General features: G+C 46.0%; 1 protein-coding gene across 1 annotated transcript; it reads right to left on the bottom strand.

The window, feature by feature from the left end:
- Positions 1 to 343: 343 nt before the first annotated feature.
- On the bottom strand, positions 344 to 22,537 carry VPS26B (VPS26 retromer complex component B). The gene is made up of 6 exons (XM_077763695.1): positions 21,825 to 22,537; positions 13,065 to 13,221; positions 7,873 to 8,037; positions 4,890 to 5,065; positions 3,117 to 3,259; positions 344 to 2,706 (listed from the first exon to the last, which is right to left on the bottom strand). Exons 1-6 carry the CDS (start codon positions 22,045 to 22,047, stop codon positions 2,560 to 2,562), a joined length of 1,011 nt encoding a protein of 336 aa, XP_077619821.1. The 5' UTR covers positions 22,048 to 22,537; the 3' UTR covers positions 344 to 2,559.
- Between the last annotated feature and the right edge of the window lie 112 nt (positions 22,538 to 22,649).

Here is a 22,649-nt window from a genome sequence, read left to right as displayed (position 1 = left end):
CAGGGTTGCCGTCTACCATCTTCCTTTACTGTAGCAAATACCAGGGTGCAGGGTTCCATCTGTTACTACCTACTGAAATGAACTTTTGTCTTTCTACACCAGCCTTCTTCAGCTGCCCGCAAAGTTATCTGGGTCTCAAAGGGCTTTAAACCATCAGCAACGTCAGCACAGGTTTCCAGATGAGGATACAGCTGGAATTCCTTTCTTAGCATGCGCTTAATCTAAAATGAGTGTGAATACAACAGGGGCCGCAGCCACAGAGAGGGGAGATGTGTTGCATCAGGGTGGAGGTCTGTCTCCCCTTTTGTGTGAGTGGGACAATGTAAGAAGAAACCACAGAACCTGGTGAACCATGGGCACAATGCCTCCAAGCCACAGGGGCTTGCTTTAATCAGAGAGACAATTGAAACAAGTGTTCTTTTTCTTTTTTTTTTTTTTTTTAAAATACAGCCATTGAAAAGACGACACATTAAGAAACATGTAAACACTGCAGCTGCTTAATTACAAGTTGCACTGCTTGGTTTAGTACCTATGCACTCCCAGGTATGGGGACCTTTAAAGGAGGGGCGGGCCCTCCTCTCACTTCGACAGTCGCGCAGAGAAGTAGAGAGAATAGGGGCAGAGTGAGAGAAAACAGAAGACCTGGCTTGTGCACAGCTCCTGAGAGAATAAAAGCAAATTCTATCTTCTAGTTCTCCCAGAAAAAATGTTTAAGATGTTAGGAAAGTTGGAAAATGAATTTGGGTTATCATTTGGGAGGCAGAGGAACTAACAGTTTCTTTCTAGTTAGAATACCTGCTACTAGGGGAGGCACACCAGAGCCTAATCTCATGATCTGGAAAAGGCAAGGAGCACACCATCTGCCTCCCCCATATCCTTAAACTCCAACCTTGATAATCCAGGGGCAGCTGGATGGGTGATCCTCTTCCCATGAGATTGTCCATCGCACCTGAACTCGGGGTCTGGCATGGGGGGAGCCACCTTACTTTCCGTGGTTCTGCTGTCCCCAATCTCTACTGTCATCCCAGTGTCTTCTCCCCCCAGTCTCAGTCCTAACCCGTGAGCCCTGCCCAGTCAGAGGCTCACGACTGCACTGATTGTTGAGGAAAAGAGGAGTCCCCGTTTTCTACACGAAAAGATGACAAAGGAACCAAACCCCCTGCTTTCCAAATTATAGAGAACTCAGACCCCCAGATATTGGGCTCATTGGCCAGTGGGGTCTGGCTGAAGGGAAGGGAGGCCAACAGGTCATTTCCAGATGAGGCAGAAAAGGATGTCAACACCTTTACTCCAATAGGCCCGAGCACAGTGCAATAGAGGGAAGGTCCCCTCTTCTTTAGCATAACAAGAATACCCACAAGAGTTTTTGTATGTTTGTAAATAAAAACATCAATGGTCCTAAAGTCTGGTCAGTCAACTGGTGAAGGTGAAGACATAATTTGGCAAGCAGAATTATTCTGAAGTTGTGTAGCAGGGTCTTCTGTTGAGGCTCTCCTCTCCCTCCTAAAACTCAGAGAGTGAAGAGGTGTGGGCAACAGTAAGAACAAAACTTACAAGCCCCACTTCCCACAAATTAAATAAAGGGAGAGCAAGGAGTGATGAGGATCCATTCTTAGGGAAGCAAATGGATCAAGCCCTTCCCGGGATCTCTTAAAGAAAACACATGCCCTTGTCTGGGCTTGCTGTGGCACACAGCAGTACCCCAGAGCCACTCAGCCCTTGGGGCTGGAGAGTGCAGTCATGGGGGGTGCAGGCAGACTGCCACCACACACAGTCACCATACTTCGGGCTCAGCCTTCTGTGTCCAACACTGCTGCCATCCATGCATGACACTAACCCCAGGGTGTCTCTGTGCCCAGAATTTCTCACAGGTGAGGGGACAATAGCCAAAGGCCCTTTCACAAGCTTCTGTTCCAGGACGTTACTGACAGGAGTCCGCAGAAGATGGAGAAGGGAGGTGCCTGGGTCCCAGCAGTGAGAGAAAGGCCAGAAAGGAGGTGGCTTGTGGAAACTTCAAAGCACCACATCCAAGACTCCCAAAAGAGGTAGCTTCCTGATCTTGAGTCTCCCCTCTGCCATTTAGGATGGGGCAGGCCCAGCTTCTTCTGCCACTACCTCAGACACAGCAGAGGGGAGAATAAGACAGGACTACCCTCCGGCCCCACTGGCAGCTCAGAATCCCAGGGACATGCTCAGATCCTGTATGGGGAAGCTCAGAGACCCAGGAGCCAAGGATACCTGCTCTGTGCTCCCCTATAACATGTGAGGCAGCCCCCCATGGAAGGCCTCGACAGAAGGCTCTTTTCCCTAGAGAGACCAGCTACCAGGATGTTACCTCTCCCTGTTCCCACATCAGCCGCAGAATCTCAAGGGGACTGCCTCCCAACCCAAGCCCCTTAGGTTCTTCAGAAAAAAGAATTTAAGTCGAAACATGATTTGTTTTCAGGTTGCAAGTAACGGGTCAGTTGAGCATCACACCGTCCTCCCCTCCCCCAGCCGCTGGTGTTTGGTAGACGGGGGTGCTAGGTGGAAGCCCAGCAGCTTCTTGGCCCTGGGGGCCTACTGCCTGCTGTTGTTGTCAGACAGCTGGCTGGGGGTCTGCACCTCACCCAGGGAGGTTGTGCCCTCGAAGCGCTGTGAGGCGATGGCTGCCTGATGGGACATGCTCTTCCGTACAATGTCACCCTTCCGCCACAACACCACTTCCTGCAGAATTGGGAGAAGGAGGCAACATGATACTTTGAGAGGGAGGCACAGGGGTGGGGTTCCCAGAGGCTCCAACTTTTCCCAGGAATCTTAGCAAAACTTCGGCTCCTCTCTCACCAAAGATAGGCATTGTCCATACCACCCAGGGCTCTTTCTGATGCTGTGGGCAGGAAGGGCAGAGTGGTCGCTGGGCCTGTGAAAGCGGGCTCGAGGTGTCAAGTAGGAGCCCTCATTCTTGCTGTGGGATTAGTCTCAGTGAACCAACAGGTAGCACAGAGACTAATAAACTCTTTCCCCTGTACCATTCTGCTTAATCTATTAGAAATGGAGCCTGATCTTCACAGGGATGATGCCCTTCCTGTGCTGCCTCTAGGGCAGCCAGGGGTCTTGAGGAGGTACCTGGGCCTCACCTGCTGTTTGAAGTAGCGTCGTTCCTCCTCGTCTATGAGCACCAGGTTGAGGTAATAGCGCACGGAGAACTTCTTATTGATGTCCCTCATGGTGGGGGTGAGCTCGTAGCCCGCCAGGAAGAGCCGGATTGGGATGGACTCTCCTAAAAGGGCCAGGCAGGAGTTAGAGCAAAGGGCAAAGTGACCCACCCTACCTTACACCAAGTCACTCCCTGCCCACAGCACGGGAGGTGCCACCTGAGCGTGTCATGGCACACTCAAGGGAATGCTTCTGGCCTTTGGGAAGTTGCATTCTGTGGCTCAGTGATCTGCTGAAGCAAAAACGTGACTCTGCAATTCGATTCCAGGTCCTGTTGCATCTTCTCTCACTGTCCCGACATAGAAACCAGTAAGTATGAACAGCACAGGATCCTACAGCCAAGATTCTTTTGATTATATGTAATGTGTCCAGTTGTTGTGTTTTTACAAGTCAATTGCCAAGCCCCAGCTAACTCATCATGTCACCCAGCAATTTCAATACCACCTTCCTCCAACCTAAATGGTGTATCCCCTGCAAAACACATCCCACTCTAAGATGGATTGGCAGGGTGGTATAATGGTCTTAGGAGAGAAAAAAATCCTCATTCTGGTCCCAGTTCTCCATTAAACAGTTATATATGACTTCTGAGGAAGTCTATTGCTTTCTCTAGACCCTAATTTTCTCATGTGGAATATTATGGGATCGGACTACATGATATTTTAGGTCCCTTCCAGCTCTAACACTGTGCCTTTCCTAATTTAAGAGAAATGAAATTAGGGCAGTAATTATACTGAGAAAGGCCAAACCTATAATGTAGTCTAAAGCTAAATATAAATGCACTTTTAATTATCTGTTTTGTCTTAATTCTCAAGGGAAATGACAAGTGGGTCTACTTGCACAGCTGGTGAAAAAAATGGAACATGCAGAGAGTCAGGAGAGTTCAGTCCTATCCCCCACCCCCACAAGGACGTGGCATGATGACATCCAAGAATTGGCTCTCATCGTCCCCACCTTCCACATGGAAGACATTAGAATAAACTGAATAAAACCTTGGCATCACCAAGCACTTCTAAATGAAAAAATGTATTCTTCATCATCAGTGGCTGCGGGGCCAAAAGAACATACATGATTGCTACTCCCAAATAATCACAGATTCCCCAAATAACAAAGCTTCCAACTCCATTCATTCCAGATGTAACGTAGGCTCTGGGATGGGTGAGGCGGGAGGGGCACTGTTTCTGTGCTATTCCAGGTGCTGTCTGTGGCACCTGGTAGTGCTGGCCGAAGTATGTGCACTTGGTGAATGAATTCAGAGAATGGGTCATTTAATAAGAGGTAGAATTAAGGAATAAAAATTACTATTCTGCATTAATCTCTTGCTCCCTGGCAGCAAAGAATGTCAGTAGGAAAAGGTGGTAAAATGTGCAAACCATCTATTAAATCAGTACTTTTCAAGCTTCTGTTGTTTTTAAGAGGTGTAACTCTTAAGATGCAATCTCCAGTACAAGCTCAATATATAAACGAGGCCGAGGTAGAGTTCTTCTGGGTGAAAGTGAAGAAGGAACCTGAAGTTCCACATACCCAGCTCTCCTTTTCCTCTTTATTGGGATCCACAGTGAACAATTAGAGATGAGAAATTATAGGTGAATAAGCAATCTTACTTCAGCAGTAAAACCCCCTAAGCGCCTCTACAATTCTACGTAGGGACTGGGAGAACGGGGAGGTGGCTACAGGCTTAGGGGCCGGACACTCACCTCTCACGGGCGCCCCGTCCATGATCTCGTACTTGGCTATTGTGTCGTTCTCGTGGTACACATTGGGGCCTGTGCCTGTCGTTTCCCGCTTGATAATATCTATCTCCATGTGCTTGATTTTGATTCTCACCAGCAGGAAGTAGATCTTCCCTACAATGACATCTTTCAAGTGGTATCTGGGGAAGAGAAGGCAGAGAAAACAAGATGTGAATGCAGCAGCTGACCTGTGCAGGTCTTCTGGGTTTCAGGAGAGGGGGCGCCACCATGCAGGCTGACTAAAGATGGAGTCATGGTGCACACTCACCCATATTCTCACCGCAACTACCCCTGCGGAACGATTTCCCAGTATGCTCTTTACTTGAAGCACAGTCACCTCTATCCCTTCCACTCTTCCATATGCAAGTCGCAGGACATTTTTCTTGCATGTTACATGCTCATCTGATCTATCTCCCCAGTATTTTAATTGTTTATGCATTTTGTATTTGTGTATGTGTTGTCTTAGATGTCCTGATATGTGGCAGTCCAGCCCCACAAATGCAGGAACCCAGTCTTGCTCTTTCTCTCTGAACATCACAAGACTTATGGGAACTGAGTCTTGGTAGCCTGCAGCAAGTAGCTTTGTCTGCTGTGGACATGACAGGTCAGTCCATGCGTACTGCTCCATGGGTACCTTCTCTCTGGGCCCTGCTGACATGGCTTGCGCTCTGTGAACTGTTGTAATTTCGGCCATTCTGCACAATGCTTTCTGACCTTTCAAGCTTTTGAGTCAGTCTGTAGTACCAGTGGTCTGTGTGTGTACGTGCAGGCAGAGGGAAAAAATCTTCAAACCTGAAGCTCAGAATCACGGTATGTAAGTTTTGGCAGGGACTTTAGAAATTAACCCATTTATATTACAGGTGAAGAAAAGAAAATTCAAAGAAGATAGAACCCCTATCTTGAACCCCTGGTTCAAACCTGAATCAGATTGGAGTAAGGGACAGACACAGGTATAAATCCAGGTGCCTAATTTCTAGGCTTGTCTTCTCCTCTATTTCATTCTGCCTTTTTGCTTACAGTCTAACTGGGAAGACTGCAGACATTCTCAGTAGATAACCTAAGAACACTTACAAAAGCAAAACAGAGACCACTTGCAGCATTTTAGAAGGAATGCTGAGAGAGCATAGATTCTAGGGGTTTTTCAAATTTTGAAAAATGGAACATTTCTTTTTTTCTAAAAATTTTTTAATATTTATTTTTGAGAGAGAGAGATAGAGCACAAGTGGGGGAGGGGAAGAGAGAGAGAGAGACATAGAATCCAAAGCAGGCTCCAGGCTCCGAGGTGTCAGCACAGAGCCCAACATGGGGCTTGAACCCACAGACCTCGGGATCCTGACCTGAGCTGAAGTTGGACTCTCAACCGACTAAGCCACCCCAGCGTCCCTAAAAATTTCTTTATTCTAAATGAAATCCTACGTGGAAGCACTAATACGTACGTGACAAACATAAAAGTGTCACTCCTTTGGAGGGCATAGAACTCTGGTTCCTGGCTCTTCTTTCACTTCATCCTTTCTGTGTTTGAAATCCACTAACCTGTTCCAGGACTCCACTTTTCAGATGAGTAACCTGAGGCAGAAAAGTGCCTTACCCCAAGGCACCCTTAATCTTACCCCAAGGGCAATCCTTAATGGCAGAATAGAATTAGACTCTCGTTAGACTATGTGCTTTTGCACAGCACAGCCTGCTGAGAGGGCAGGACAGGTCTGAACATCCAGTCCTTGATGTCATGAAACAGATTCTCTGACGTGCCTTTCACATACCATGCTTCGTCTTGAACATATTGCTGACTGACAGGTATTTTGAGCTCCTACAAGGTGGCACTGCCTGGCAACCACCCCTTTTACCAGGTGGCTGGAGTGTTGGTGGGCACACAGTTTTGCTGGCTCCTTTCCAGAGGGCCCCAAGGGCCCCGAGACTGTGAGGAGAAAGGGGAAGAAGGCTGTTTCCTGATGTGTCCCTGCCTGGCCCATATCAACACCCCCCAGCTCACCCCATCCCATTCCATAGGTGGGACCAGCAAAGTAGGACCCATTCTGGGTCAGAAGTGGGTCCAGTCCAGAGGAATATGCCAGGCAAAAGAATATGCCTTTTGTCCAAGGAAAAGACTATGCCTTTCCCTCACCCCTGTTCTAGGAAGCATATATGTTGCTAGTTTTTTTTTTTTTTAAAAGACCTGTTCCTTTCCTTCACAGGAAAGCCAACTGACTCAGCCCCTGAAAAACAGTGGGTCTGATGTGAGGATCTCCCCATGAGACCCCTAGTTAGAGACTCTAATTTCTTTCTTTTAGCTCTCTGTGAATAGAATACATTTTTAATTTGCATGTTTAATTTTCAAATGTTTTCAGGAGTGTATTATACTGAAAAGAAAGATGTCTGTGGTACATTTTTGAGGTATCATTAAGTTTTGTGATTTATAAACACTTAAATAGTTTCGTGTTCAGACAGCAAACATGATTTAAAACACACATGGCTTCCTAACCTGCCAGCTAAAATTTAAAGACCTTTATAAAATGGTATTCCTTGCTCTAATTCGTTTAAGCTCAGGAGGAAGCAACAAAATGTGGCCATTTTTTTGTAAAGACATATTGTAGATCGGACACAAATGATAACAGGAATGGTATTCTGAGATGATTCATGGTCACCAGTAGAAGCCAAGAGCTGTACCTAGATCCAAACAACCTTAAAGTTTGTTCAGCTTGACTCTGAAGGACAGTGTAGGGTATTTGACTTAAATATACCTTTTTAATTGCAAACATTTTAGTTTAGGTAAAATGAAGTTTGATTTCCTGGTCTACCTTTCACCAGCCTGGCACATATATTCATGGTATCATGTCAGTGACCATGTCACTACGAGGCAGCCAAGGCTAAGATTCAACCAGTTTGCATTCTCATTAAGTCTTATTAACCTCCCTTAACAGTTCACAACTATGAGGCCCCAGATACTTACTTAGACTTATTATACTCGAACTCAATGTGCAGGCAGTCCTCGATTCCCACCTCCATCTTAATGGAAGAGTTCAGCTCGGGATATGTGCTGAGTGTGTGAACTACAATGTCCATCTCTTTGACAACATCATTGAGACGGCGGCTGATAGTGGCTCGAAGGAAATACCTGTAGGAAATAGATGTGTTGTGAAGGAACACTCCTGACTTCTAGATGCTGCCTTGATTTACCCACTAAATAGACCCACTGGAGAGAAGCCCTTATAGTGGTTAACCTTTGGGGCTTTGTATTCATTTGAGAATTTACCTCAGTGGACCCTCCTCCCAGAAAAACTAACAAACAAAAAAGAACATATGCACTTATAACACAAAATTTTGAAATTATAGCTCCACGGAGTTCAAAGACCTTCCCTCAAATCCCTTTTCGAGCCCATCTTCTGAGCTGAGAGCACTGCTCTAAATAAAAGTGGTTTCTCTGCTCTATACTCCCGTATCAAGTTATCCTAATGCCTTTCATGCCTCTTACACTGTCTACCATGTATATTTGTGTACAGATGTTAGCTTCTTCAACTAAATCCCAGCTTTTCAGGCACATTCTTCTATTTGCATGCCTGTTTACTTAACAATATTCAATCAATAAGCATTTTCCAAGTCCCTCAAGTTAAATAGGAGGGATAGGGAATGGAGAAAGTCAGCTCTTAATTCAGCAAATGTTTATTGTTTGGCATAGGATGAATACGATACAGCCTCATGGGAAGCTCACAGTCCACTGGGGAGGGTGGGTCAACAAACAGAAAAATTAGAACACACAGCAAGTCCTATATTAGATAGAGGAAGCAAGTGCTAGAGAGATAGAAAAAAGGGCACGCAGGCAGAGCAGACCTTACAAGTAAAGCAGCAGAGGTGGGAGAGGTCCTGGTTTGAACAAAGAAAGTCTCTGGCTGAACCATGGATCCTTGGGGACGTGCTGCTGTGGTAGGAGACAAGTAGGGAAGAATAGAGAGACAGGCCCCTGAAGGGCTTAGTAAGCCAAGCCTGATGTGTCTAGTCAGCCCCCCTAGCACAGCCGATCCCCAGCATCCCTGTCCCCTGGCCTTATTCTGTGCTAATACCCAGTAAATGGAGGAACACCCCTTCAGTATCTTCTCCTAAATAAAACTTAGATAATCTGCATCACCTATCAACTGTTTCTGGAGAAAGCTGCTCACCAAAACGACTGCACATTTCGGCGACTCTCCTCTGGGTGGCCCTGACCAATGCTTGGCAACCCTTTTATTCATCTCAGTAACTTCTGCCACATTCCCCAAGACTTCTTTGTCCCTAACCCTTTTCTAATTTCTCAGGCTCTCAAGCCTCCTTCCTGTCTCTGTGGGATTCACAGGTTTTACTCTACTGAGAAGAGGAAGGCCATGTCAAGATTTCTAATCCTCTCCCTTCTCTGCTTTGTGCTGTTTCTAACGTAGGGCTTAAACACACATCTGTATTTCTGCCCATCCTTTCGTCCTTCCAACAGCATCTCGGTCTCTCAAGACCTTTCTCCTCCTCCATCTGGCAGAATGACTTTCACTCTGGGTGCACATTATAATCACCCTGGGGGCGGGGAGGGGAGCAGCTGCCCAAATCCTGATGCCCAGGCAGAGCTGACATGTAACTGCTTTGCAGAGGGACACAGGTGTCAACATTTTTTAAAACCTCCCAAGTGATTGTAACACGGGAGCCTTGATCGAGAACTGTCTGGCATCTTGATTCTTCAAGTTTTCCAATTTTCTCAACATATCAAATATCTCTCCAGTAAAGTCCTCCTCCTTTGAGTTTATACAAAGTCCCAAGCTCAACAATCCCGCAGTATTCCAGATCTTACACTCCTGACCATTCTTCCGGGACAGCTGTAGCTTCTTTCCGGTCACTACTACTTACCCCTGGCTTCTGTCTCCACCACCAGAAACTGCTCTCCTGAAGGTAACACATCCCCCATCCCGCTCCCGCCCCCCCGCCTCAGTTTCTAAATCCAGCGGTCTTTTCTTTCAGCTTGTTTCTACACTGGAGTGTACATACTTCCTCCTCTTCCTTGAAATGCTCTTCCTATGGTTCCACAGGAGGGCTTTACGCTGCTTCTCCTGCCCCCCCAACCACCCTCTGATCCCCCAGTTGCCCCAATAGGTCCTGCCTGGGCTCTTCTCCCTCAGCTCTCCTCCTTGAGAAATGTACCAGCTTTTACCCCTGAGCAGAGGACTTTCAACGGTGCATTTCTCTGTCCTGAGTCCCAGGCTTGTATTTCCAACTGTCTAGTGAACTTTCACGCATTTTGCCAGTGCTGCAGGCTTTATAATTGGATGAATCATCTTAACTATATATCACCTTCTCTTCCTGATAGCTTGTCTGCATCTCCACTCACTGGTCAATTCTGTTGATATCTTTTAAATTCCTCATTTTCTGCCTGTTCCATTGTGTCTACTAAGATAAGACGCTTAGGACCTCATACTAGCCTTCTAACAATTTTGTCTCTGCACTCCACCCACTCATCAAATATTACGGGTTGATTTTAAATTAATTGTCCAAAAGAACCACTCCCTCACTTAAACACTAAGAGGAGTCCAGAACAATCTTTTCATGTTTTCCCTCTGCCTAATAAGATACAAGCCCTTAATCTGAAACTGACACTTATAAATTGCCCTTAACTAATTTTCCCTTCTTGGCTTCTTCTCTTTCTCAGCATGAACCCTGAAGTCTTCATCTAATTGGACAGCAACACCTTTTTCTCTTTTATTCACTGTGTGTGTGTGTGTGTGTGTGTTAAAATACAGAAGGGGTTCAGAGTATGCCACTCCAAAATATGCCACGCTGGCATAAGGATTATATTGAGCAATAAGAAGCAGACACAAGAAAAACTCTCTGCACTCCCCACTCTCTAGCAGGAAGAGCAGGACATTCTTAATCACCAGAGACAACTTTTATCAGCCCAGAGACTACACTAGAAAATTCTATATAATAAGTCTTACTAAACCAACTCTTACCTTCCATTTGTTTCCCCCATATATTTACCTTCCCAAAATTTGTTGCCCCTAAAAGTTGACAGCCCCTTTCCTTTGTTTCATTTGTCTGTAAAATTCTTCTTCTTCTGTTAAGATGCCTACATAAGCTTTGAGCTCTAACCACTCCTTTGCATGACTAAAGGACTAATCACTGAGTTCCCTGTGTATGTACAATGCACCTGTGACTCAACTGGTCTGCCTTTCTCTTGCCAGCCTGTCTTCTGTCAGTCTGATTTGCAGAGCCTCAGCCAGGGGACCCAAGACTGACAGAAGAAAAAAACCTTTTTGCTCCCCTACAATACATATAACAAAATTTAACATTTTAATCATACTTCAGTGACATTAAGCACATTCACATTGTTGTGAAATCATACAGTATTTGTCTTTGTATCACTGGCTGATTTCACTTAGCATAGTGTTTGCAAGGTTCATCCGTGTTGTAGCATATGACAGGGTTTTCTTCCTTTTTAGAGGTGAATAATATGCCACTGTATTTATATTCATTTATCTGCTGATGGAACTCAGGTTGGTCCACCCGTTGCCTGTTGTGAACAATCTGCTATGTGTGTGGATGTACACGGATGTCTGAATCCTTGCTTTCACTTCTTTTGGAACTCCTGGATCATATGGTAATCTTATTTTTAATATTCTGAAGTATCACCACCTTCTTTTCAACATCTTTCTTTCTGACTTAAAAACATTTTTAAGAGCAAGCCACTGCAAATACTAAATTAAAAAAGAGTAAGTCCCACAGGCAAATGTAGGCGACAACTAGATAGTCTCCACTGTTGTTGCTTTTTCTGAGTGCAATTAGGAAACACTGTCTTTAGTTTGGGTAATGTCAGTGTTTAGACCTCTCTGCAAAGATTGAAAAAGAAGAGCCTACAATCACTCTTCTGATGGAAGGGAGACCAGGGAGACAGAAGAAGATGAAAGGTCTTGCTGTAGTCTGCACCATCCAAAAACCAGGACTTAAGGTGATAAAGCTTAAGCTTTAAGCTTATGCTGATCTTAAGATAAAATCAAGACCTGGAGGGAGGTGTCCAAGGTGACAGAGGATATGGCTTTATCCCAGTAATTTCACATCTCAGATTATGTCCAAGAGTCTAGAGCTGTTCTGGATTTTTTTTTTTTTTTTTTAAATCCAAGAAGCCCTGGAATCTGTCCCTGTCCTCAGAAACTAGAACAATAAAAACAGTCCCATGTACTTAAATTGTGTTTATTAGATTTTTAAAAACCAGTGTTATATTTTATTCTCCTGTCACCCCAAAAGGTGGAGGACACACCTAGAATTAGAATCCAAATCCATTACCTACTTTTCAAGCAAGAGCTCAGATCCCACTGCTGCTGTGTGGCAGAGCTGGACCGAGGACACGCATGTCCTGATGTGCAGCCCATGGTGTGTTGGGACAGTGCATCCCCAGTGTATGAAAGCTGACTACTCAGTTTTCAGAAATTTTATAATCTGGTTGTTAAACGTAGCAATTATTTAAAATTATCTAAACTCAAATGGATTCCATTAAAAACAAAGGTAATACATACTTGAAACTTACTGCTTCTTTTTTTAAAAAAATTTTTTTAATTTACTTTTTTAAATGTTTTTATTTATTTCTGAGAGATAGACAGCATGAACAGGGAAGGGTCAGAGAGAGAGGGAGATACAGAATCTGAAGCAGGCTCCAGGCTCTGAGGTAGCTGTCAGCACAGAGCCGTGGAGCTCGAACCCACAAACTGTGAGATCATGACCTGAGCTGAAGTCAGACGCTTAACCAACTGAGCCACCTAGGTGCCCCCAAAACTCACTGCTTTTTAATAATTTTGCTACAGTTTATGATTCTCTCTGCATTAAGGGAAATTAACTTCTAGTGTATAACAGTAATGCTATGTAAACGTGGTTACTGTACATCTCCCCCCAACTCTGTAATCAGGGACCTCCAGCTGGGAGCTTGAAATTGGCTATAGTAGGAATATTTACCCTATAGGAACTGACAAATGCTACAAACTAGGGCTTTTCCTCCCAGAGAGCCCATTGTTAAACATTTACCAGCACACCACTGCTTTCAGCTCTCTTCCTTCTTGATACTCATACAAAAAGACTCAGAAATGTAGAAGCTTCAGGGGCGAGGGGTGGGAGTTGGGGGGGAAACAGCAAGACACAACTTACCGTAGCTTCACATTCTGGCCTGTGTATGACTCATAGGGCTTCTCCACGTGGGTGAATTCAAAGTCGAAGGCCTGTGATTGGCTAATTTCTCCGGGCCGGGCCAAATCCTTCACCAGGGACACAAACTCATGGTGGTTCCCACGGTCATAGTAGAGCTCTGGAGAGAGAGCATCAGCCTCTGCTACCGGACCCCGAGCTACACAGGGCTTAACAAGGGGCCTCCCAGGCTGCAGGATTTCTTCTTCTGAGAGACCTCCCCCCAAAACAAACTCCCCCCCAGCCTTGTTTTTGACTCCTTTTCCTTTCCTAATCCCACTTCTTCACCACATTCTCCATATGCTGGTCTCCTTCCCTCCCCACTTTCCAACCACTTCAGTTTTATATAGAGAAATTCTGTGGCACAGTAAAAACCCAATATAACCCTGCTCTAGCACATCAGGCTGGTCCCTTAAGAGATATATTGGGGGAACCGCTAACAAAAACACCACACTGCTTTAAAATTGCTTAAATATCAATTGCTTTAAAAATATTTCTAAAGCTCTTACTAACTTTTCAAAGCATATTCACAGTTATTTAATCCTATCTTCCTTATAATATCTTCTAAAGTACCTAGGACAGGCCTTCTCATCCATTTAACAGAGGAGGAAACTGAGACCTAGCATGGTTAAATGACTGGCTTAGAGTCTCAGAGTTGGCTGTAGAGCTGAGATTAGAGCAGGTGTCCTGCTAGAATGAATCTGTTTTTATGACCTGGTACAATGGGAGTAATAACATAACCCACTTTGTAAGGTTCTGTAAGAATTAGAGGACGAAATTCAGATAAAGGACTCAGAATAGTACCCAATAGATAGTAAATACTCAAAACATATTAGCTGCTAGCTGCAACTCTCCCTCAAGGAGGAATTCATGTGGCCAATCTGATGCAGAAGTTTTAACGTTACTCCCTCCATCTAAATTAGGAGTTCCTCAACTTCAGTGAATGCCAAAATCACTTGGAGAGTTTGTTAAAACCCGATTACTCAGCCTAACCCCTAGTGTCTGGGGTGAGGCCCAAGAATCTGCATTTCTAACAAGCCTCCAGGAGATGCTGGTCCCGTTGACCCAGGGACCACACTCTGAGAAGCACTGCTCTAAATTCATCCTCCTCTGGAAACAGTCCTGGCATTCGAGTCTTAATTATAAGTTCATGCTATCAACTTATCCTATATTATGTTAAAACCTTTGTACTCTGCTATGTTAGTGTTAACTTCTCTAATATGCATGGTCTTTAGAGATAAGGCCTATATCCCCAGGTTCCTGGCACATCCTCAGTGCCTGGCTGTGCAGAGGGGACACTTAATACTGGCTGTGAGTATACATGGCCACATTACAGTCACGGTACCATGCCTCGAGCATTTCTAGGCTCCGGTCCTATACGAGGCTACCAACTGTGATAGAGTAGACCAACTGGGAAAATGGAGCAGGTAGAGTGCACTTGCTGCTTCTGCTGTTGGCTGCATGGGGACAAAGAAACAGGTCCACAGAGAGGAGTGCCTGGGACAAGCACCTACCAAGCCAGCTCCCATACCTCCACAGCACAGCAGGCAATGTCTCTAAGGGATAACTGGAGCATCAGGGCAGTGGGGCAAAGAAGATGCATTTGCTCAAGTCTGCCACAGACAGCACAAAGTGTAAGCCCCTATCAGGACTGAAACTTTGGGCCCAAGAAATGCAGTGTCCGGCCCTGCCCCAGGGGAGAACCGGGCCCAGGAAGAGAAAATGGTTTCAAGCAGTGCTTTCAGTCTGAGTGCAAAATCAACCCCTTGCTGTCCTATGAGCCGGTCCTGACAAATCGATTCCATAAGGAGCCTTTTTTCCCCCAGGCAGGGAAACATCTTAAAGCACAGTGGGCTCTGTTGTTAAGATTTATCCAACTCAGGAAGGTAGCAGCAGCAGCAGAGTGGTTAAACCCAAACCAGTGCTGCTTCTGTATGAATTTACATTGTATTCTGTGATTACAGTTTGTCGCTGATTTTCTATGCAGTTACACTTTGATCCACTTTGTATTACAAACAATCCATCTTCTCTTCCAAATGCTAAATGGAATCAGTAGCAGGTAGCATTCTGAGTGGCAAGTAATACTCCACAAAGTCACTACACAGGAGATGACACTTACAAACGATAGGAGAAAGGACAGGGAAAGGCGAGCAATCCCTTGCTTGTTTTAAAATCTAAGAACTGTATCTCCTCTGTCCCCCCCACCCCCCATTAAATGTAAGGAAGTACAGTGAGTAGGTGGGAAGAGCCACGATGACAAAGGCTCCTTCACTTACTCTCATGGATCTGCTGCTATACAAGTCCTTGTTGACAGTCCTGGAGCCTATGTGGGAACTGACCTCTTAACTGGGGGACCTCGTGTCTTAGCTCCCAAACACTGGATTCTGCCCGTAGTTTCTGGGTACAGAAGCAGGTAGAGGAGAGCCCCAGTGTACAGGAACTTTAAATGAGAAATCCCAGAGTCAAGAAAAAGATGGAAAGAGAAGGATGGAAAAATACACAGCTGTGATCACACAGCCTAAAGGCAACATGAGAAACAGAACAGAGAAGGACCCGAGAGCATTCAGAGAGCATGCAGACTGCCAAGCATCTGGGGATCCTAGCAACGTTCTGCCTGACCCAGCAGGAGCACCTGGCTGTGGCCACCTTTGGCAAGAGAGGTCCTTCCCTGCATAGCGTCATGTTCTCCCTAGTGATTTTCCCCCTGGACACATGTTAATACCAGCTTCTACATTACATGTCATGGAACAGTGGCCAGTGTGTGGTCTGAGTGGGGCTGGACTGGGCTTTTTAATTTATATTTTATAAGCCATTTGCAATGTTTTTGCAAACACTGTGGTGCACAGGGGCAGAAATAGCAGCCGTATTTTGGTATTTGCCAGAAAGTTTGGTTTTCTCCCACATAAATTAGAACAGAAATCCCAAGTCTGTTTTAGCAAGAGGTTTAAGCTGTCAAGAGACTATAAAAGGCCTGTATCTATCTCAAAGATGCAGGGGCAATTCATCCCTACTTCTCCCCAAACTCCAAAGCCCTCAGCAACCAGCCATCTCAAGTTAAAAGCAGGAACTGGCTGTGTTTTTTGTTGAGGTAACTTTCCTGTCTTAAGCCTCTTTCTCAGGCCAATAGGAGGAAGTAACTTTTGTAGTCGGGATGTTTTCATGATGAAACTTACCACCAACGGCTAAGGAGTGAATTTGCCACTTTGGAAGGAAATTGAGCCAGCTTTGCATCACAGGGTCATCATTAGAGATGGCCGAGACCTGCTGGAACCACATCTGGCCCAAGGTTCACACAGGTCTTGGAAGAAAGTTAAGTCAGCAAGTGCAAAAAGACCTCCAAAGAGCTTCGTCTTCATCCTGATTTTCCCAGCCACTATCTGCTGACTGGTAGCCTAGTCAAGATTCATGCTGGCCATATCCACTCAGATCTCCCAGATGCTGGAGCAGTAACAGCCCTGGGCTACCCATCCCCAGCGGGATGCAGATCTCCAAGGAACTCTAAGCCCTGCAACAACTCACTACTAGGCCTGAATCAATTAGCTTTTCATGGGTTAATGAACTAAAATACAGAAAGCCTTTGGAGATTTTAGAAGTATAGGCTTGACGAATACTGATGGGTTCAGATCCATCCAGTGGCATTACTTTTAAAAACTTTTTAAAAAATCCAGATATTGCTTATTTGGCTTTGGAGAACAGGGATAATCATGTCTGCCCTCCCTTGTAAGTCTGACCTTCTAATTACCTTTGGTTTATTTAACTCCATTAGTCTCCAAGGTGGCCCATCTCTGCTTTATGTTCTGCATTAGAGTTCCCCCAAATGAGTGCAGCTGAAAAAACGGTCTCTCTTAACAATTAGAAAATTTCCTTCTATGCTCCTTATATACCACACTATATTCTTCTAAAAATGTGGGCCATTAGCTGCCCCAGTGATGTGGGAGATGTCTTCACCACACATTTGTTGATTTTGTTACAACAGGCCAAGCCATTGGAAAAAGTACACTAGGTGCAGGAAGAAACCCAACATGGCTCAGAAACTTTGATTTTGTTACAACAGGCCAAGCCATTGGAAAAAGTACACTAGGTGGAGGAAGAAACCCAACATGGCTCAGAAACTTACTGAGCATAACAGAAAATTATGCAACACAGGTGCATACATAACTCCTTCTTAAACTCTCAGGGGACAACATTCAAAGTGCAACATCCAAGCAGTTGGTGTAGGACTGAGTGGATCACAACTTGTATTTTCTTACATTCAGGGAGAAATCAGCCTCAACTTGGTATAATAAAATGCTATCAATGCAAAAGCAAGTGAACTGACTCCCGCTTTAATGTTTCTGTACCCTCGTTCCTTCAGTGAAGATGTTGTATGCGAGTGCCTGTCGGTGGGTGAGTCGTCTTCGTTCTCAGTAGCCTGGAGTAAGGGCCACACCTAGTTCACCAAAGCCTTGGCCACCAGCACTAGCAGGAAGCCTTGTCTCTTAACAGTTAAGCAGCAAAGCAAATCTGCACTCTCCATTTCCTTCATTCAAGTAATTCTGGTTTATCTAGGAGGAGTTGAGGAAAAAATCCAGAGAATAGCCTTTGTAAATTCCTAGACCTGACCATGTACCATTAGCAATTATTTATTGAGCACCTACTTTGTGCTAGCCACTGAGACTGATTAGGCTGAGCTTAGCCACCACACTGGTTTTCATTGAGGAAGCCCTATAGAAAAACAGTGGAAGAAAGGCTTAAGTCATCCTAGGGAGGGTTGGGAAGGCTGTCAGGGATATCATGTTTGCTAGAGGCTTTCAAAAGGAGTATGCGCCTTGGTAGAAGGTCATACCTTGCAGAAAGATGTTCACAAAGGGAAGATGCCAAGATTCTAAAAGGAACACATTTTAAGGAAGTTACAAGGGTGAGGATGAAAGGTAGGGGAGAGATGAGGCTGGGCAGAAAGGCAGGCCACTCAGGAAGGAGCTGGGTACACTTCTGCCCTTCAACCAATAGGGAGTTGATGAGCAGAATTTTAAGGAGGGGACTGACAATATCAGAACTGCCTTTTAGAAAGTTCACTCTTACTGAACTGAAAGACAAAGATGAACTGAAGGTGAGGAAGGCAAAGGCAGGAAGGCCAGTTAGGAGGGGGCCATCAAAAGAGATTAAAAAAAAAAAAAAGGCAGTAGCATTGGCATGGAGAGGAACCCCAGAAGAGGGATGTATTGAAGAGGTTTTGGAGAGCCAACTGGGCATGTGGAAGGAGTTAGTCCAAGATGGCTTCCAGATTTTTGCGGCTGAATGGACACAGGTGACATAGGCGACAGTGGAGCAAACAGGACAAGAAGCAGGGCTGGGGCTAGAGCACAGAAAGAAAGGGGTTTTGTTCTGGATGTGTTTCAAAGGGACCTACGGGGTATCCAGGTGGAGGTGCCTCCCAGGCAGTTGGATACACAGGCATGGAACTCAGTAGAGAGTTCAGATCAGGACAAAGAAAGATGTTGGGAATAATCAGGTTACAAAAAAGACACAGAAGTTACAAGTGCAGATGGGACTGCCAGAGCAAGTCATAGAGAAGGGACAGGAAACAAAAGTTCCTTTTGGAGGTAGGACCTCCAAAATCAACACTGAGATAGAAGCTTTTCTGAGTAGGGTCTGAGCCACTATGAGGAATGGGGTCCAAAGAGGTCGAATCCAACCGACAGCCAAACAGCTGTCTCAGCAAGGACTCTGTGTAGAGTCCCTCTCATAGGTTTTTACTTGTGCTAACATGCCTTTCAGAAGACTATGGAAGGCAATGACGGGAGATGAACAAGTAGACAAAGGGGAGGCAAACTCGGTCAAAACATTTCTCGTGGATGGTCTGCATAAGAATCAGGATGACTGCAAGGTGACATGTGTTAAAGGTCTAGTGCTTAGAAACTTACTGATGGGTCAAGAGAAAATGACAATGATCATCTTAACTCCCTTTTACTGTGTACCTGCAATGTGTTCCAAAACCTGCACATCATGTATATTATCTCTAGTCCTCATAAGACCCTAGTAAAGACAGTGCTAATATAAACTGAGCCCTATCTAATTTAAGTCACCCTGTCTGACCCTTAATCATGTACCAGGCTGTCCTTCAAATGAATACAAAGATGGGACATATATACTTTCATCAGGAGGAAAAAGAAATTAATCATAAAGATAAGAAGGTTAACTAAGTAAAGCACTTGATTTTCAAGCTGTGGAACTGCTCCCTGCAAGAAAGGAAGGAGGGAAGGAAAAAAGAAAGAACCAAATCCAAGAGACAGTGGTTTACAAGACTGCTTTTGAGTTAAAATGGAAATCAACGAGGAAGGTAGACAGAGCACAATGACATTAACTTTCTTACTCCAGTACAGTAAAATCTATACTGTATGTCACTCATTCAGCCAGACCTAGGAACTCCACAGAAGCTCCACCCAGTTCATTCATAGTCAAAGAAGGCAATGAAGGAGAAAACCACAGGACCACAACCTTGGCAAAGTTACTCACTAGCCTCGCTCTGGTGCCCTGAGGTCAGTAGACTGTCGACATAAATAGATCATACTCTGCATGAAGCAGGATCCCTTGACAGCTCAACATTATTCTCACTAGGTGACTTTTATCGCTGCCTTACAAGTAAGAAAGCCGAGGCCCAGAGAGGGACACAGCTTCCTCAAAGTCACAGGGTCAACACAGCCCACAATGCTCAGAGGCTTGGGAAGAGTTATCAAGGAAAGATAAAAGGTTAGGAGAAAACCTGGCAGGGCTGCTGTCCTGGGATTCAAGGAGTTAGACAAGAAACCAGGCAGGGCAGCCCAATAAGCAGCATCCACAACTTCTTTTCACTGGGACTAGAGGGAGGCCTTGTCCCCGTTCCCCAAGAATAGCTCATGTCACATTGCTGGGGTGGGGTACATTCTGGTCATCTTTCACGTATTAATGAGGTATCACCACCTTCAGTAATGGTATAAGACACAGACCAAATGTGATTGTTTACACTTGTATTACAGAGCCAAAGAATCCATGCAGTAGCTTTAAAACTACTTGAAAATACAGATGCTTAAGTAGGCAAGGACTTCTCAACTATCTTATACATTATGCTTAGCATAATATGCTTGGGATTCACCCTATATACCTAGTGGTCCTCTACTAGATGTGATTTTACCCTCCAGTGGACATAAGGCAGTATCTCGAGACATCTTTGGGGTGCCTTTTAGGGATGCTTCTGGTATCTGGTGGGTCAAGGCCAGGGTACATGTCCTGCTAAACGTCGTAGGACAACAAAGAATTATCAAGCCCAAAATGTCAACAGTACTGCTGTTGAGAAACCCTATCCAAGCTAGAGGCAAGAGAACAGAGGGTATGAAATTCACTCTTTAGCCCCCTTCTGCTACATAAAAGGCCACTCATATTCTGCATTTAAAATAACAAAAAAGTTTTCTACATGAAGAGCCAGNTAAGCGAAAGTCGGACGCTTAACCGACTAAGCCACCCAGGCGCCCCAGTGATTTCATTTTCTTAACTACCAGAGGCAAATATTTCAGCCAGAGCACTATCCACACAGACTCCTTTTCCCAGGATTCCTCCTACCTGTGCCAGTGTTTCCTGCCTCTGTAAAACTGGGAGAACAGATTCTTTGTTAAACTCCCAGGATGTGAAAGTATTTAATGAGCTTTCTCGGGAAGTCCTTAAGAACAGAGATATACATGCAGCATGTGCTATAGGGTATGATTCCTTTGACAGAAGGTTTTTTTCAGCCCACAGAGGTATTTAATGTGAATACTACTCCTGACCTAATGACATAGACCATGCATTTCAGAAGTACCCGAAGAGTTTTTAAAAACACAAGACTTCAAATAGTCTTAGAATTAAAGACAACCCCACCTTCACTGGCAGTTCCCAAATCTTCTGTATTGTTACTGCCTTTTAGAGTCTAGTTTTAATTATTAATAATCATGTTTGAAGACTGTTAGAGCATTGAGAAATTTCGATCTTTTAATTTTGGACTTAGGAGGATCATTTCTTTGTAAGAAGAAAGTTCATCAACTGAAAACCAGCATTCTAATAAATCTTAGACACGCAAGCTAAGTAGACAGGAAGACCGAAGACTGCAGGCTGCTTTCTCAAAACACCCTTCCTTAGGTTTGAGACAGCTTTTTTCCTATCTCAAACATGAGATCAGAGCTAAGGTGAGACAGGAGAAGGGTGGTGAACCCTCTCCAACACCACATCTAAAAGAAAAAGTGGGTGGATGGAAGTGAACTTAGAGAGGCACAGAGAACCAGCTTAACTTGGGTCTGACAGCTGTGGATGTCCAGACAATGGTAAAGCAGTACTGGACAAAGGGTTTCCCCTAACAAGCCCACCTGCAGCCTATGGCAGGAGAGCATCTCACTCGGAAATCCTGCAGGCAGGAAGCAAAGCTGAGCGGCATGCTGAAGGGACAGCTAGGGTATCCCACCCAGGGCAAGGTACCTACAACAATGAGGCTCTGGGCGAGGAGGCTCCCTGTCGTCCTCGGCCGCCCCCACCGCCCTCGCGGTGCGCTGTCACTTTTGGCAGGGAAGCTGGCAACGCAGAGGCTGTCGTCGGCGGGCGGGCCTCAAGACTGCAGTGGACAAGGGGCTCCGACAGGCCTCACCGGAGCTGGGCCCCGTACCACCCCGCTCCCCCTGCCCCCAAGTCGGCGCCATGGGCTGGTGGACGCGGCCCGGGAGGAGGCCCGGGATGCCCACTCACCGATCTGCCCAATGAACTCGATCTTGATGCCCTGGTGCTCCAGCCGCTTGTTGGGGTTCTTGAGTGCGAGGCTCACCTTCCCGGAGACCGTCTCTCCGTCGTAGAAGAGGAAATATTTCTCCTTCTTTCCGTCCTCCGTCTTGTGCTCGGCCCGCTTCCTACTCTCTGCATCGTTCAGCAAGATTTCCACCTCCACGCTCTGTCCGAAGCCGAAGAAGCTCATCTCACCGCCGGGCTGGGCCGGGCCGGTCTCGGTAAGACCGCTCCTCTTTGCGGGTCAGGAGCCCTAAGCGAAGGCCGGAGGGCTGGACGCGGGACCCAGCTCCGCTGCCAGACGGCGGGCGACTGCACTACTCCCGGCTCCACGGGGAGGAGGGAGGGCCGGCTGCGGCGCCCCGGGTACCAGTGCACCGCGGCTCGCCAGTCCCTAGCGAGCCCGAGACGCCGGCGGCAGTAAGGGGCGAGGGCAGGCAATGCAATTGGAGGGCGGCAGTGCAGAGCCCGGGCGTGCGTGGCCACAGCCGCCCACCGGGTGGGGTGCGGCGCTGAGCAGCACGGCGAGCCAGCCCCGGCCTCCCGCGGTGCAACGCACCGAGGTGCTTCGGCTGCTGCGGACGGAGGTGCAGAGGGGGGCGCAGTCCCCAGCCCGAACGCGCTGGAGACGCTGCACGCATGCGCTCGCCTCGGCCTCTGTCGGTTTCACCCCCCGGCTGCCGGGAGGTGTGCTCACTGCGCATGTGCAGTGGTAGAAAGGGCGGCCTGTCTTTCCCTTAGTTGACATGGCAGTTTCGGCGTTCATCCAGAATTCGGGGCCAGACGTCCCGT

Source organism: Crocuta crocuta, unplaced genomic scaffold (genome assembly GCF_008692635.1).
Source record: "Crocuta crocuta isolate KB4526 unplaced genomic scaffold, BGI_CrCroc_1.0 scaffold254, whole genome shotgun sequence".
In the NCBI taxonomy this organism is placed as follows: domain Eukaryota; kingdom Metazoa; phylum Chordata; class Mammalia; order Carnivora; family Hyaenidae; genus Crocuta; species Crocuta crocuta.
Note: the sequence above shows the minus strand (reverse complement) of the source record. Positions and strands in the feature narration are given on the sequence as shown.